The sequence below is a fragment of the Hermetia illucens genome, chromosome 4 (assembly GCF_905115235.1).
Source record: "Hermetia illucens chromosome 4, iHerIll2.2.curated.20191125, whole genome shotgun sequence".
Taxonomy (NCBI): Eukaryota; Metazoa; Arthropoda; class Insecta; order Diptera; family Stratiomyidae; genus Hermetia; species Hermetia illucens.
The window spans coordinates 111,852-129,953 of NC_051852.1; the positions used below are offsets into that span (position 1 = coordinate 111,852).

At 35.4% G+C, this 18,102-nt stretch overlaps 1 protein-coding gene across 5 annotated transcripts in view; it reads right to left on the reverse strand.

The window, feature by feature from the left end:
* Positions 1-10,147: 10,147 nt before the first annotated feature.
* LOC119654731 (furin-like protease 2) overlaps positions 10,148-18,102 on the reverse strand; it is an 85,048-nt gene continuing 77,093 nt past the window's right edge. For all 5 annotated transcript variants that reach the window (XM_038060259.1, XM_038060263.1, XM_038060260.1 and 2 more), the window contains 8 exons: positions 17,877-18,064; positions 17,650-17,806; positions 16,686-16,960; positions 15,270-15,546; positions 14,704-14,903; positions 13,390-13,668; positions 13,017-13,237; positions 10,148-11,448 (listed from right to left, as the gene is read on the reverse strand). In XM_038060259.1, the coding sequence (XP_037916187.1) occupies positions 10,780-11,448; positions 13,017-13,237; positions 13,390-13,668; positions 14,704-14,903; positions 15,270-15,546; positions 16,686-16,960; positions 17,650-17,806; positions 17,877-18,064 (2,266 nt within the window). In that variant the 3' untranslated portion in view covers positions 10,148-10,779. The remainder of the gene's footprint in view (positions 11,449-13,016; positions 13,238-13,389; positions 13,669-14,703; positions 14,904-15,269; positions 15,547-16,685; positions 16,961-17,649; positions 17,807-17,876; positions 18,065-18,102) is intronic.

Sequence of the window (18,102 nt, forward strand, 5' to 3'; positions counted from 1 at the left end):
AGGGGCTGAGTTTTCGCTTTAATTTGGAAAGAATTTTCTAATGGTTCATTAATAGTAATTGTTTAAATATGAACGTAAGCATTTTGATATGCACAAGTCGAAGTTATTGAATGTATTCTCACTTACATTCGGATATTTGAGGGGTGCATTATGTTTCATGAAAGACTCAATACAAAGTTGTTAATCCTGCCTGCTTAGCAATAAAATCCCGAATTACATGTATGGTCATTATCGAAATAAGACATCCTTGGATTATGAGGGGGGGGGGGGGGGAGGCTGAGGTTCTTACAAAGCAGAATTATAAATTGAAAAGCTTAACGAGAATTTTTGTAAATACTCGAAAGTTAAGTATCAAATGTCAGTATCTAGACGGTATTGGTTATTTATTTAATTCAATTTCCCTTGTAACCATTTCGTAACTCCCAATCTCCATTCGTGTTCACCAAGGATTTTGCAGGAATTTAGATGTGCATAACAATAAGTTTAAATGGGCATGGTTTGCAATAGTGGACGTTAATCGGAAAGTGAAAATTATTTGATACTGAAGAATATATAGCTATACTTTTTGTTTTTTTCTTGTTTAATATATAAAATGAAACTCTTCTAGTGATTTTGAAGATTGTATAATAACATATAGAATTCAAACAATATAAATATTTTGTTGTTGTTTGTTTTCGTCTTCTTTCGATAGATCGACTAAGATGATGTTTTATTAGGATCCTTAACAGAATCGCGGATAATTTTCCTATCCTGGCGTGTTGTGGGCAAATTATTAGTCTGGAAGCTAACCTTACTAAATTTGTTAATAGTAAACTGCACTGCTTACCGCGAACATTTCCCTAACATTAATATTTCAACATGAGACTTCCATTTTCCCTGCAAAAATTGCCTTGTGTTTGTTTTGCCATTGAAAGCTTACTTGTTTTTGGCATTTTGTAAAACAAAGCACCTTTACTTAACCAACGAAACATACACTTCTGCAAAGAGAAATTCAAGAACACGTGTCGAGCTTTACTTCCCAGCTGCTGTACTTACCGCCTTAAATTAATTTTACATGTAATGTTGTCGGCCTAGGATTTGTAAAAGTAATTTGTATTTTTCAAGTTATCCACATTTTAAAGTAAATGTTACCGAAGGATACACCTTATTTTAAAAATCAAGCGCTTCAGAGAAATATAAGGGAAATGATCCCATAAAAATTTAATCCGTGTAAGATTTGTTATTCCAGAACCTAAAGGGGGAAATACTAACCCTTTTTCCACTTGACTGAAAAGCAACCGACAGAAAGGTCTTGTTGGAGCAAAAATAAACATATAATTGTTATAAAAACAGAAGTATTTAATTGTTAGTAGTCTGACCCGTAAAATTACATGAAAATAATTTTTTTTTGCAATCAATCCTATTTTCAAGATTAAGAAGCATGAATTCACTTTGTCCTGTATTCTATCTTCGGTATATTTTAACTAAATTTCAGGATTTCAACCATATTATCTAACGGAAAGCCGTTCGGGGTCTTCCCTATATAAACAAGGGTACACTTTTCATGGGGATCAGAGCGAAGCTACAGCCTTGACGAACCCACTTTAATTTTATTTATTCCATGGATTTGGAATTGTACTTTCTAACGAACCGCATTAGATTAGTGGCACGAATGACATGAATACGGTTACCCATTCGTGAGTGTGTACAGAAAATAAGGGAGAAATTTCCTCTGATATCATGGAAAAGGCGACTTTTTAATAGTGTCTCTGCTTTCAAATTTTCTTTCTACGTTTTAACAAAGGGTATTCTGCTAATCACGCAAATGAAACTTTTTTCCTGGAAATGGTTTGTTTTGGAAAGCGGTCAGAAGCGAAAGAAAGAGTATGTATGGTATATTTCTGTATATATTCAAAAATAGTTTCTTACTAGCTAATAAAATTGTATAATATCAATTTGACAGCAAATAACATTGAGGGTGTATTTAAGTTTCTTAGAAAAATTAAAAACTACTGCACGATCCAGGAAAAACAGTTGTCGGTCGAAAAACTCAGAAGCAACAGGTATTCTTACTACTAAGGTAAACGAAAAAACACACTTTCAGTAAAGCCTTTGTTATTCGTGTTCTTATTCTATTTTGTCGTCGCGTTTAGCATTCTTTTCTTCCTTTATGTTAAAGGTGAAATGGTTCAAGGAACAAAAATGCGAAGAACATACTCGTCATAGTTTAAATGAAAACTTCAGACAATTTGTCTTCTTTAATGGAAACTTGGAATTAACAATAATGGGAGTCTGCAGGTAGAATGCACCGAAGGATTAGAAAGCAAAAAAACGCGAAAGTGAAGTAGATAAGTTACTGTTAGACAAGTGGGTGTTCCCTTTTAATGAATATAATTGGAAAATGTTAGAAACGGGAAAGGAATGCTGTTTCTGGTATTGAAAAGTGTTCGCAACACCTTTAAAAATTTGCTCCCCGGGAAGCATATTATTATTAGGATTGTTGAAATTGTTTTTGCAATAATTTGGCTGATTAACTGAAATAACTAAATTGAATAAATAAGGTGAAAATCAGGCATGATAAGCGTACTTTTAAGTGCGATAATCCTAGAATGCTTGGTTGTACAGGTAGTTGATGGTGAATGCTGTGTCCTTGTCACAGGGGTAAAAGGCTGCTGCTCTTTTAGTTTGTTTTTATATCTTTCTGAATTTTGATTTATGTTAGCCTTTCAGTATTTGATACTTGCAATTTACGCCACTTTTATCTCATGCAACTGACCTACGGCCTAACGAGCAACTGATTACCTGGTACACTGACGGGTCTTTCACAACAGAAGGAGCGAGTGCACGGGTCATTCGTCAAAGGAAAACGTACTTTGAATAAATGTGGTATACTAGTATAGTTCAGGCGGAAATACACACCATAGATAAGCGTACCTTCTTCAACCTACAAACGAACTACAGGGGGCAGAACATTGCTATTTTGGCCGATAACCAGACAACTATAGCAACATCAATAATATCCGCAGAGCAACCCCTCTTGTTTATTATTATTAACCCGTCTTGTCAACTAATAGCACGTCCCGCTTGTTGTGTGGAATATGGCGATCAATTAGAACTTGCCGGGATTCAGGCGAACAACTCGAACATGGGTTCTTTGCAGAATTCCTAGATATTTGTAGAAATCTGTTTCGGTCATAGCTTGGATGAGGAGGTCAGCAATACTATGTCCGGTATGCCGCTCATGATGACCTTTGCAGATGGCTTGGATTCAACACTTGCCTAAACCAAATTACATTCGAATATCACAGCTGAACATATCTACTATTCGCAACAGACTTCTAAAGATTGTTTATTTTTATATTTCAGTTTCTATTAGTTTTTTAGTATTTGATATTTGAAATTTACACAACTTTTTCTCATGTACACATCACTTTCTTCGACTTCAACTACGAAATCCATAACGTATTAAGCATCACAACAGCTTCAACGTGTGTTCCACCTGCAAACAATAGACATCTGACCACTAGAACGCTAGGCATCACTATTTCACTCAGCCTCAGTAGATTGTGCCTCTCCCATTATTGCTTCCTGGGTTTGATTTTTGATAGCACGCCTATATTTTTGCCTATTAAACAGCAAATCAACAGCACAACATATTTAAGGAATTTAGCAGCAGCAAGGTACTGTTTTTAGGTCAACATCAGCAAATTTTAGGACTGTTTCGAGAACACCCGCTTTAGTACTACCTAATACAAATATAGGCACGTTCCAAATATCAGCCCGCGGTATCCACTTATAATAATATCAGAGTATTTTGTTCATTATAAAGGCCGAGTGGAGGAAGAATTCATGCATCTTGAAAAGTTCCGGGGGAAACTGGGGCATATTGCGTGTAATTGACGCGCTATTTCCAACATAAGGGTTTATGGTAACCATATATAGTCAAGCATCCAAACTAGTTCCTGTTCTTGTCGACCTTTCTAGAGGAAATCATCATTTATTTCACAACATTCCACATTTTTAAATAAAACGCTTATCTGTGTCGTATGTTGGCCCATATTTGTATACATATAAGGCATGTACGTACAAATGGGTATATACCTTGACTTTTTATCCAGCTGAAAGCGTTTAGGAAAGTATCTTTTCCCTTGCTGAAATTATTCAACAAGTCCATTAAATTTATTGTGGAATGCTTGGAGGATTTCCGGATTCTCATGTTTAGCTCTGTTGGTAAAACCTTGCTAAGATGAATTGCTTTCCAAGGTATAAATCACTCGGCGGCTTCCTCATCCCTTTTGAAGTTTTGTACGGAGCCTTTGAGTTTGATATGCGAATTTGTAAAAGAAAAGAAACTACAGTTAGCAACAAATAGGTGGAGTATTGGAAGGGAGATGCATGCATGCTTAGAAAGCGTTGAAATTTGAACAAACGTGTTGCACAATGGCGAATGAATTGTTTTTCTAGTTTTTTTTACGAACTAAATTTAACGTGCATAGTTATTTTCAAACGCTTTCACTTGCATATATTTGAATACATCAGGGGACCTCGAATTTGAATACATAAAGAGCCCTCGAAAATAATTGCTATATATTTGAATGCCTTTATTTGGAGTTTTAAAAAATCTGTAGATTTAATTTTCAAACAATTTGGTATTAATTATTTTCATTTGATTTGAAATCCAAGGAACTGTCGGGAACGGGCAATTATGCCCTTCTGGCTGTTTACAATATTCCAAGCAGACACATGATTTCGACTTCATTGCATATTAATTTATCTTTTCTTCGAATGTTCAGCTATCACAGGTGTTTTGAAATAACATTTTCCTCCGCGTAACACATAAAGTTGCACATAAGAGCGTCTTAATTTTCATAAAGCAGAAAATGGCCACGGCTGTTATGATTTCCTAAATGAAAGAATTAAAAGTGGATTTGCTTAATATTTCCACATTTCAAATAAGACGAAGAGTGGTACTATCTTTGACTTCTGACTTGTCAGCAAATAAGTTTTAACCGCAGTGGCTATAATCCGATGGATTAGCGCATCCCCATAAGCCGTGTCAGATTTTGATAAATGCGCCCAAGTTCCCCAACGAGGATGTGTGGTGAATACATAAATACGGAGCATCACAGACCTCAATATATCTCAAGCAATGTGATTGCCATGTTTACCCGTATATTCTTATCGTACTCATAGAGTAACTCATATCTCAGGACTTGAGTCGAAACGACGTGGGAGTAGTAGCTCCAGGTCTAATGAGCTTAGAGTTTAATCTTTTAGCATTACATAATCATGTCAATTAACGTGTGGTTGCTCCGTAGATTGTGGGCATGTTGTGAGCTCCCTGCAGTTAGGAAGCGTCGATGTAGTGTAAATCGATTTCATCTTGAGTTTTATTCTCCTCCGATGATTTTTCTCTAATTTCAAAAGCGTGCAGTATTTTTCCTTTGCCTGTTACAACCAAGACTAGGACTTTTTGGATCGGATCAAATTCGCTTTGAATTCCATTCCTTGCTATTTTCTGCTTCAGCAAACGTTCCATCCAGATGGGTGGTTAGTGCATTTAGTTGCTGTCTTAGCACACTCAATCGATTCCGAACGAGTTAACGTCAAAGGGAAAATTCGCATTCGTTGAACGAAAAGACTACGACTACTCCTACATTCTATGACTACTCTGCGCCGCAGCTCACTCGTACTTGAAGTCAGTGAATGGAAAAGCATTTTCAATTGGTTAAGGAAAAACCTTTAGATTTCTCGCATAGAAACGAATCGATTCGAACAGTGGAATCTTTTGTTGGCACATTATTTGACAGATATATCAGAAAATTGGATAATCTGCTTCTATTTGATACGATTAGATGGTGAAGTGGGTAAAGAAATGGATTGTAATGTTGACAGTAACAAGATTTTGCGGTTATCGCTTTTGTTCAGATTTCAGTGTAATTAAATCAGTAGTTATATAGGTTCCTGGTCAATTTAAGAATAGACGAACATGATTATTAATTTTGTCACAAGAAATAGGCATAATTGCAAAAACCGCCTACCTTCCTAAAATGAATCGATTCTAATTTCCATTTGCATATTTAAGAGGCTATATCTGTTTCAAATTTTTTTTCTCCATCTTTTTGGCTTAAAATAAGCTTGCATAAAAACCACCTAAAAATATTTTTAAAATTAGTTTCTCTGGAGTAAATTCTAAGAAGACAACCGCATTTAAGCCACAAAACACTCACTTTTTAATCAGGCAAAGAGACTGTGCGCATCATTATAGCACTCAGAAAAGAGCTATAAGAGCGAAATGTGGATGCGGAAGGACAATTGTATAATGCCGGGATAGAAGAGTGAAATTAAAAAAAAAAACTTTTGAACCATACAATTATGATTTTGACAAGTTATAGCGTTTTTAAACTTCAAACGTGCTTTTCGGAAAAAAAAAAAACGTTTTTACAATCGGCGATCAGTAAAACTCTTTAACTATAATTTCTTTATCCAATTCTCTAGGGAAGTACACATTTTTACAATTTATGAAGAGATTTTTTGAAAACAATTTCTATACAAATTCGAGTACCATGTGGATTTCTTTCAAAATAGGCAAATTATGGTTCGAATATCTCACTGATTCCTTGACACCTGATTTGAAATCCTTAGGGGCTACTTAGTTTTTCCGTACTTGCTTTTAAATTTACATATGTACGAAGTAATCCAGAGTGTATAGTTTCTGTCGAATTAGGTGAAAAAAGAGTTTGAACTCCTCTCGTTATAAAAGACAGCGCTGGAAAGACTCTCAGCAATCTCAGCGTCATATATCATATGAGAATGTAACAATTCGGTGGGAGTTGGATTGATAAAATAGTTATCGTTCCGATGCTTGTAGTTTTTCTAAATAAAAATAAAACTAGGTAGCTTTCTCCTACTACAATATATTTTAATAGTTAGTATATACGTATTTCGCGGGCTACTTACTCTCTTCCTCAGCACACAAGGTGCTAAATCACCATCATAAATCATCACAATGAAAGTAAATGTACGTAAATATGTTTAGAGTGTACATCCAATGTATTAATTTAATAAGGTATTGCAATGACGTATAGTAGTCTGTAGAGAGTCGAAAACAACTTAGAATGAGAACTTTACGTTAAAGTGGGTGGGATGGCATACTATTGCGGGGGATATAGGATATCATTTGCTAATAAGATAATAAAACCTTTCATATCAGAAGCATTCAGGTTCGGGAAGCTGATTTCTAAAGGACAATCTGAATGAATTTGCGACTGAAGTTTACATTTAAATATTCAAAAACTTTGCAGTTGAGGCGCAGATTAGCTGTATTATTTAGAAGTTTTCATCCCATTTCCTAAACAGGGATTTACCCACAGGGAATTTCAGACGGCATACACATACATACGTATTTATACGTAATTTAAAATCGAACATGTCAGTTCTTAAATTCAGTCTATGTGTGGCATTTGCACTGGGAAAAGAGTTTTGTTGCGATCTACGATATCTACGATCTATAAGATCGAATGTTGCTTTGTCGTATATATAGGGAACAATTTCAACGCAGTTACTACCGATTGGAGCATCATAGCTAATGAAAATTTATGATGTTCTGGTTATCTTCATTTCAATTTGGGTACACATGCAAGAGTTCGCATGTGGGTAAATCACAATTAGTTCAAATATTGAACGTTTTCTGTGCTAATTATTACGAATTATTGAACAATGTCTTCTACGACCAAAGAATGCTAATAATCCTTTCAATGAACCATTTTAATTTTGCTTTAAATCTGATTGATTCGTTGTGGTTCATTTTCCTTATTAGTTAATTATAACTTCATTGATCGGCATGTTCTAAGGAAGTTTTACGTCGTTTTCAAGCATATTTCAAGAAGCTGAAGAGTTCAAATTTGCAAAGTCTGCCAAACTATCTGTGAAGAAGATTTCTTTATTTTACCCCGAACCCATTAAATGAGGTAGTTACTATAGTCTCGAGATGTTCCATGCACATGCAAAAAAATTAACTGAAAAATCCTGAATATGGATTTTTGCATTACTGTGAATAAATATCAAATCTATGAAGTTATGAGAAGAAACATCAAAATTGCTTTTCATTATTCATTGTAATAAAAAGATAAAATATAGCGAAATGAACGATATAACTCTCAATGAAATGATAAAAAAAACTTCAGAAGTTATCCCTTTTCAAAGGAGGCGGTTGAACTGTGTGCGTCCATGGTGAAGTTTCTTGGGTTGTAATCACATCTTTTAATTAGCGACTAGAGAGGAATTTTTTTTTATAAATTCATAGCGATGTTATAGCTTAGACTTGCTCTCGTTCTCTATGAGCCCCGGTAGACTGTGAAAATGTACATAAATTTATGTTTCAGCTGCTAGAGAAAGTTTAATGAAGAGGTTCAATCGTGAGTAAATGCGACTAAAATGCTGGGAAGAGCTAGAAAAGCATCAAAAACGGCAAGTGGATACTGCGTTAATTAAAATTCCATCTTGGAAATAGATTTTCAATGCAAGTAGCAAAAAAGCTCATTAGTATGATTTTATTCCTGAGGAGTACTTCAATGGCTTTTTTTTTTGTTCGGCAAGGCATGTGCCATCGACATCATGACCACATGCAAAGTTCGTTGATTAGTCAAGTATTTCCTGTGTTATTCTTCTGCCGAATCGTTGGAAATAGGGTAATATGCTGCAGAGGGGTTTGCCAGCTACTTTACGATTGCATTCAGATTAAATGTAGGTACTTTATATATTATATTTTTCCAATAAAGTTTGTGCCTCACGAAGCTATGGTGTTCATGGTGGCGATGAAATTGAGATTAAGTTTTAGATCTTCCAAATGAACTGATTAACAACCAGTATTCAACTGAATGTGGAGGCCGGATGGCTCAAGTGGTTAGAGCGCTGGACTGTCATATCGGAAGGTCGCTGCGGGCAGAGGAATTTGTTTAGTGGCTGGATGTTGCATACCAGTCGCAGTACTTGAGTCAAATCAGGCTTATAATCTCGGACGAGTGCAATGCTGACCACATTGCCTCTCAGTGTTCTGTCGTGTACCGTTACGGTCCTGAGTGAATTGCTCTAACACACTTCAAGGCCATGATCCAATATGGATTGTTGTGCCAGCGATTATAATTATTATTATTCAACTGGATGTATTTGTGGCATTCACCACATGTAGTGGATAAGATTGCTAATTTCGTAGGCACAAGCCGAGCCCAGAATTTTATTTAAATGAAGGCCTAAAAGTATTCACCAGATTTTTTTAGACAAAGTCATAACAATTGGCCTTCGAAAGTTGTTGAAGCTGTAAACGAATTCTGGATATACTGGATACTTACCAAATCAAGTGATTTCTTTTAAACATTTTAGGGTTTGTAACATGAAAAATCTTTATTCATATATGAATTTCAAAATTATAATATTAAATTTCGGCCGTTTTACAATCTTTCCAACATAGCATTGTTTTAACTTTAGACACATTTCATGCAATAACTGCTTTCCAGAATAATAGGTGATTTTGAAGAAAATCAAAATAAAGTAACGATTAGGAAACTCATGGTCAGTATGAATAGTCCTAATTTTACAATTGTGTTTTTAATTGTAGTCAACATTAATTCACATAAATACAGAGCGCTCAACCCGCTAGATTTGTATATCTTATTTTTACCGTTGTATTCTAGTGTAATTAACTTTACTTTCATCAGTTCGGTTCTGAATATTTATTTTATACTTACTCTTATTTTCGATACTAATTTAAATTCGGAACGTATTTTTTAGATGAATATGTGCTCATTTTCCCCATAAAAACACAAATTTGGAATGGGGCGATAGAGACTAAATATGAACCGGTATATTGGTCGACTGTTATTTGAAATGCATTGTTATTAAAACAACTTAGGGGATTTTGATTATTTCTTTTCGCCTAACTACGTTAATATTTATAAGTATCTAGTATTCATTTGCCTGGGTTGCCTTATTCACCTTCTGTCCGTATTAAAAAGTTATACTTCTAAAAGATACAAAATTGGCTATATAATAACACTATTCGTAACAAAACAAAGTTTATTCAGAATACATACATATTTCAATATATATATTCATCTGCACCAATTTCCTGCATCGTCGTTGTAATATTTAAGAGTAGCTTTTTGTTTTCTTTTATTTACATATTTTTACTGTGTTAGTTCTTCGGATTTCTATACCTAAATCTATGTGGTTAATTTTTTCACTCTGGAATTCAGTTTGTTTTCTGGAGATGCAAAGTGTGTTAAAAGTTTTCTTTGATTTTCTATATTCCCAAGTGGCACTTAATTTGTATATTCCTCTTGTTTTTTGTGTCATAATTGTAAATATCACTCAATTCCTTTTACCATAATTTGTTTAACTAACAAAAGCAAACTAACCTAATGTTCAAGAAATGCAACTCACGTCCAACGAATCTCTAGCTCAACATAGACACAGACAACAATAAAATAGAATAAAATGGTCAATGATGAAAACAAATAATATAGGCTTACTTCAAATATTGTTTATTCGTTTGCAGATTTCTTATTTTCAAAAAGTCTCTAAAACTCACTTAACAATGGGAAAATAATAAAATATATGCTAGTAAAGCAAAATAAAGGTAGAAGGAAAACTTTCATTAAATTATGTCTAACCAAGGCATCGCTTTTTTCAATCAAGTTTTTTAAACGAAACTGGATAGGGAAGGACAAAATACTAAGTAACAGATACAAAATCAAGAAAAAAATTTAAAGAGGTTGTGAGGAAATTGAAACACGTTTACTCCTAGGTTTCAGTGAAAAGAGACATTTCTTCTCTATTACTGTTGTAGTTGCTACTCTCACTGCCCTGGTCATCACTAGTTCTCAAGTTGATTGCATTGTGATTTCTCCTCGACATTCCGCGGATGCTGGCTTCAAATTCATCTGATACTTTTCGTGACTTTAGGTTATCTGCACAGTCTTTTCTATTATTACTGGACACATTAAAATCATTTTTACTAGTATATAGTTTAGAGGTGTTTCCATCTGATAGCTGCCTATATTCCTCACGACTCCTCGTACTCCCATCGCTCGACGCACATATATTACTATATTCCAAAGAGACTGTCCGGTGGCTGTCGATCATTGCACCATTTAAATTTGGAGAAAGCTTGCTAATTACACCCGTCTTGAATGGTATTTCCGTACACCTTACATCTTCAGAGTCCTTATATTCCAAGCCACGGCTATTCGCATTGTCACGGTATTGGCGTTCCGTGCCAGTGCTGTGCTCATCTTCGTCACCCGACTCATCATCATCATAGTAGTCAACATCTTCATCAACCTCATTTAAATTTATTTGCAAAGTTGTCGTTGACGGTGATAGTGACTTTTTAGATTTTGTGGGTAATTTGTTGTATCTCACGCCTGTGTGGGTACGTTTCGAGGCACCTTTTGGGCTATAGCTGTTTCTCTGTATGATGAAGGAAAAAAATAAATTCGAAAAGTTATTATAACTACAAAAATATGAACGCCAAAATCGAGCAAAATTACAAATTCGTTATCCGCGCCAAAATGAAAGGTGACTTGCTATTTATATTAAAAAGTACGAACAGCCTCAATGGGATGATTCTCTTATATAAATTTTTATTACATTTTTGATAGAGCAAGATGATGAAGGTGATGCATTATTTGATTTGCTTAATACTGAACGGAAAGGCAATTATGAAAAGAGATGAAGTTTCAGTGTACCCTACATATAAATTCAATCTTAATTTCTGCCAACATGTTTCATTCAAGAAGTGATTATATTTCATTTCAATAGAGTCAATGATCTCGAAGAATTGCATTGGATTAGGGCCGCTATTTTTGTTTCTAATAAATCATGGCCTAAGCTAATTTTGAAAAATTTGGTTATAAATTTAGTTTATTCTGTATTCCCTGTGTCCAGCATCCCAGGAGTCATGGACAGCTCACGTGCTGTGATTAGAACTGCATACATAATGCATAGGCGAGATATAAATACACCCGAAAGCACGAATTGGAGTTGTTCACCTGTAATGCGATTATCATCATTCTCCTAATATATATAATTGCCAGAGATTGACCGCTCGTAGAATGCGAGAAATGATTCAAATGTGCCGTGTTATTTTGCCTATGCTTTGTGCAAATTCGTGCTAATTGCTAATTAAATTTGCAGCACACTAATTGCAATTATTCACCATTATAAATGCCGTGATTGTGAAATTATTGTTTTAAACGAACGCAATGTAGATTTTATACTTGGCTTTATTCATTACCGGGCAACGAATACTACATATACGTGCAATTTGAAATTTCCTAGCTCAATGCGAACTGTTACCAATGTGTCAGATTAGACGCTCTGGCTACATCTCTAATTTCCGCACGAATGTATGTCATTCGGATCCCATTAGGTGATTAATTTATGGTTCAGATAATTTAGAAAATTCGAGTTTTAATTAAAGCACGTTGTGGTGATTGTCTTGAGAATCTGTTGTAAAAAGAACCTCATATATTCTTTGCAGCAATCTCTAAGCTTCCAAATCATTTCATACATCTACTTTTGATATTCCAACCGAAACTCTGTTGTATTTTCGGAGAGATGTGTTCTTTGTTGACCTTTTTGTGGATCCACACAAGGGCAAGTTAAATTTGTTTATGTTATTAGCGGTTTTGAGACATGATGCCTCCTACCAGTGTAGATAAATAAAGGCCGAAATGATGATTTCAGTAAAAGCTAGTGATATCTTTTTAATTCAATTATAAGAGGATAAAAATTATCAAATTGATCTATTATATCATAAGCCAATGCTACTCCTTTTTTAATTAACAATTTTTGAATGCAAATAACAATTTAAGAGTGACGGTGAATTAGAAAAATGATTAATAAATTTTGAAGGATAGCTTGAAGCGCCGACCTCTAATGGTATTTTGCAAGCAATTTGGAGTAAAAACACTGCATTCCGTTTCAATGTATACATCATATATTTTTTTAGTTTTATTAAAAAAAATTATACTGACCTGGAGAATGGCGAAAATAATTGCAAATATGGTCACAATCATTAGGCATCCCGCAACTGCGATGGCAGTAATTGTTGTAAATGGTGATACCACCTGTGATAGAACACCTGTTGGCTCACCATCTGACAATCCCATATTATAACCATCGTTATTTCCAAATTGCTGCTCAGCTCCAGCTGCAATTCTTCTCTTGCCGGCCGGCGAGGCGTTTATACATTGACCTAGAACATGCACAGAGAGAAAGTTCGGTGTCAAATATCACTCCGTTAAAATTGAGTATGGCCCATACTCTCTTTGTTCAAAGATGTTTACCATTGAGTCAAATCATAGCATTAATACATAGAATGGGGCTATTTCGTGACCCCGTACTTACCGGTGTCTTTATCGCAATGACAGCAGGACTGATCATCAGGTGAAGCGTCTGTTGGACAACAAGGCACACATTGGTTATTAAGCCGATCTAAGTGAAGTGGGAAAGCACATGTCTTGCAAGAATATTGACCCGGGCCAGTACACGACCGACATGATTCATGGCAACTTTTACATTTCTGTGTTGGGGAATCGTAATATTGCGAACCAAGGCATTCCATGCAAAGTCCACCATCCAACATGAAATGAAACGGGCAGGAGCTGCAAGCTAATGGTCCAGCACCTGGATGTTAAGAAGACAAAGATTAATTATTTATTAGAGTTTAAGCCGCATAGGGATAAAATAGTAAATTTTTCAGAATTTGGAGAATTTTACTTGCGTCAATTCATGAGCTGCATGTTATATATATCTAATTTTTATATTGATATGCATAATTAAGTAAAATTTTACTAGGCACTCTTCTTAGATAATTAGCACCAACACGTTGATTTTAAATATCGTAATATGATTCGATCCATCACAGCATATAATGATTTCAATTGTTGGGAAAAATGCAGCCTAAAAACATATAGCATTCAGCTATCAGTAGATATGTGTATTTGCAATGTATGTGGGCAACATCATCAGATGCATTTAATATCGCTGAATATACAGAAAATAACGATTTCTCTTGAAAATGTACCAGCCCGCCGTGTCAGAACGACGACGATGAAAGTACTTGCAACGTTATCATAGCTAGGAAATCGTTCCTGAAAATTATGTTGATTGGGTCTGAAGTTCTTCTTCAAAATATGGAGAGTCTGTCTGCTAAATATTCCCTTGGCGTTGTTTTACAAGGAGATTCTTCAAGATACTTATTCCATGATCTTCTATATTTTTCTAATCGAATATAGGATTCAACAAGTTGAAGTGTGTATACGTGATATTTGCGCTTTAAGAAGAAATTATCTTATATAAAATTTTCCACTAGCAGTTTAATTTCTGTCAAGCGTTAACGAATATGTAAACTTCACAGTAAAATAATCCACATTTCCATGCACTCATTACCATTTAGCTTTCTCAAATTTTCGTAAATCGTTAACTAATCCATTTACCGAATCTTCAATCTTAGAAATACAGTCGACATTTAAAAAAATATTATTGTAATAAAAATATAACAAACAAATAAAAGCGAAAACAGTCACAGTTTATGGTGTCTTCTTATCTTTAATTTATGCTTTCTTTTTTCTTATTTATGCTGTCGAAAATCCAAAACGGATACAACCCTCTAATCTGTGTATAAATTTCGAATGAATCGTAAAACGCTATTTGACTCACCGTTGCACGTTTTGCAGTAGTGGTGGCATTTTTGGCACCCGAATTCCGACTTATAGAATCCTTCCGGACATTCTGGATGACACTCCCCGCCTGCTAGTTGCCAACCCGGCGGACACTCCACACACTGATCACGACGAGGTCCACTGCATGTCCGGCAACTCAAATAACATTTCGCACACGTGCCACGGTCACTGTAATATCTGTTCAAGGAAACCAAGCAAACGGAAATAAGAAAGTAAGCAAGGACAAAGAGGATTCAATTTAATATAGCAACTTGAAAAGAATTCGGGGAAGATAGCGTATAGATTTTGACTTCTCTTGCATTGCCTTAGTCATTCATTTCGACGTTCTCTAACATTAATTGAAACGACACTATGTGCGATTGTCCCTTCTATGTCCTCCCCGAAACTAGCTAGTCGACGCTATCAAAGTGGAATTTTCATTCCATGTCTCGTCTTACTGGAGATGAAGCGAAATCTATTTGTTTTATTCCGCAGGAAGACTAATCTTGATTTTAGGTCAGCTTTGTGACGTATAATAATAAAATGAACAAAAAATGTAATTACCCGTCAGCGCACGTAGTCCTACATTCGCCACTTTGTAATTGAAGACCTTTGGCACATGCTGTGCAATTCATACGTGACACGCATTGTGTACACGTATGTAGACATTTGGCACATACTCCAGCTTCCATGTAATATCCATCGTCACAGGTGCTTACACATCGATTTGATTGTAATAGTAGACTCGGTGGACATTTTAGGCAATTTGTCTCTGTTGGCCCATCGCAGGTTTCACACGTTGAGTGGCATGGATGGCAGTGACCGTTATCAAAATATTCAGCTAGAAAATACAAAAATTGATTGTGGCGACTAAGGTTTTATTCGACATGAAGGGAGTAGAGGCAGATTATAAATATATGGCAATAGCAGTTTGGAAGAACACATCCAAGAACTCATTAAGTATTGTACACATTCCCGCAATATAAGCAATTATCTAGGATATTGCGTCATTACTAAGTGAATAATTCACAAGTTAGTTACGTCCTCCACCGGAAAGGGATTAAATATAGCCTTCGTAGAAAGTGTTCATACTCACGATGTTTTCAGTACACTTTTTCGATAAAATTGAATTGCTATAGTAAATTGAGGTAATATTTTATGATAGTCTTAGTACAGCAAAATTGGGGTTTCATCCTTTTAATTATATGAATCTATGAGTGTTACTCTACTTTACGTTTGTGATTCTGAATCAAATAAACATCATAGTCTTGTGAAAAGCATCAAACCTGAAGTGAATGTAGCAAGTGAAGTCGTTGCCTAGAAATATTAAGGAACACAACCCTTATAAGACCGTTCATTTTAGCGGAATTATTGAGCTATTGTAAACGCGTTTTTACTATTCCCTTTTATCGCAAAGATTTAATGTACAGATGTTTAGCTTCCCTTTAGTTTTATATGAGTTGGTTCGGTTTTTTGGCCCTTGTTGTACGCCCCTCGCTGTAGTTCCGATTCTAAATGAAACACGAGTTAGCTAAAGCGAAGAATATAATAATATAGCCACGGCGATTTGCTTGCCATTTATGAATGTAGGCTTGAAATTGAAACATGTGAAATCTTTTTCCCGTGCTGTTTGTGGCGTGTCCCTTCACTTCTATCACAATCATCACCATAGAATGAATCAGGGCAGTTCAAGAATCCTTCATTGTCTCAAGCGTCGATAAAAACCTTACGGTTCAGCAACTATGGTTCTTCCATTCCATTCCATTACTACCCTATCATGTTTGTGAATGTTGTCCCGTGACCGTCCCATAACTGCTATCGGAACTCTACATAGAGAAAATGGAATCGATATCTCTAACGAGATGGTCCCCAGGACGATAGTTGGTCCACCCAAGAGTGTATTTATATAAACATAAAGACTACATTTTTACCATATTGTTTTGAAACTAAGGACTAATGTTGATGACAAAAATCACTTACAGTCATCACAAGCATCACTTCCCTTCACGATACATTTATTTTTCTTATTTAGAACCCAATTGTCCTTGCATGTCAGACAGATTCCATTACTGCTACATGTTGCGCATCCGATTGGGCATGGGACACATTCCTGGCGTTTCTTGTCGCCATAATATCCGGCTGGGCAACTGTTTAGGCATTTGCCGTCCAAAGCGAAACGTCCGGAGCGACAAGTGATGCACTGAGATTCTGAAGAGCCATTACATGTTGAACAGGATAGATGACAAGAAGCGCAGCTGTAAAGATAAATTAAACATAATGAACTTTCCTAATTCTTGAATAACTTTTTTTTTAATTTATTCTGATTTATGATAATTCCAAAAGTTCTTCAAAAATTCTACATTGGAACAAATCTGTTGATTTCTTTTAATGAAAATACAAGAAATTGGCGACGTTTGTCTACCAAATAGATGCGGGATATTGAAACTTAATCAAATAAAATCTCCTCATTCGTTATAGCGTGCATGTGTGTCCGATTTATACGACTAAAATGGTTTGTGGTAAGGAGAGTTGATTATGTAGCAACGCTAAACTCTTCTTTTCGAATTCCGTTTTGAAGGAAGCACAATTCACGGATCTGATTTCTTAATGATGAGGTATTTTTTCATTGTACGAGATATTACAAATAACAACACTTTCTTATATTAAGGACAAGTAGATTTTCTCATCATTACATTTTTCTCTGTTGATGATTAAGATTTGAAAATCAAGACTTGTGAGTTTAAGCAGAGAATAGAAGTTCAGCTTTAGAAATGAAGGAGGAAACCGTATTTCGATTTTAAACTTTATTGATGCAAATTATGTATACCCATTAATTCACTCTCCCCTTCGTTTGCAGTATTTCGACAGCCATATACATATATTTATACAAGCATGTGTGATGCATATAATTTAAAGAACAAATGACCAATTTCAATTTACTTACTTGTAGTCTTCTGTCTCAAAGGTATGTTCTGGACAGGCCGAATAGCATTTGTGGTCATGCATAACTAAGTGATGGTCACAACTTGTACAGTAATCAGGACGGTCTTGGCACGACGCACAGTTGGCTTCACACGGGACACATGTTTTATTATCATAGTCTGTAATTAATTTAACGTAGAGAAAATAAATAGAATAAAGCCTAGTAGCCTTTGAATTGAAATCACTTACTTTCATAATATCCTTCAGGGCAAATTTGCAAGCACACTGCTAAGTCGGTAACGTGGAGATGAGCTGGTGCACATGTAAGGCAACTATCCTGGCCTGCACCAGCGCAAGTCTCACAAGACTCATGGCAAGGCCAACAAACTCCACCCTGATTGGGGAAACTTCGTGGAGGACAACGACTTACGCATGTGCTGTGAATGGAATACGCTTAGCCTCATGTTTGTAAAAA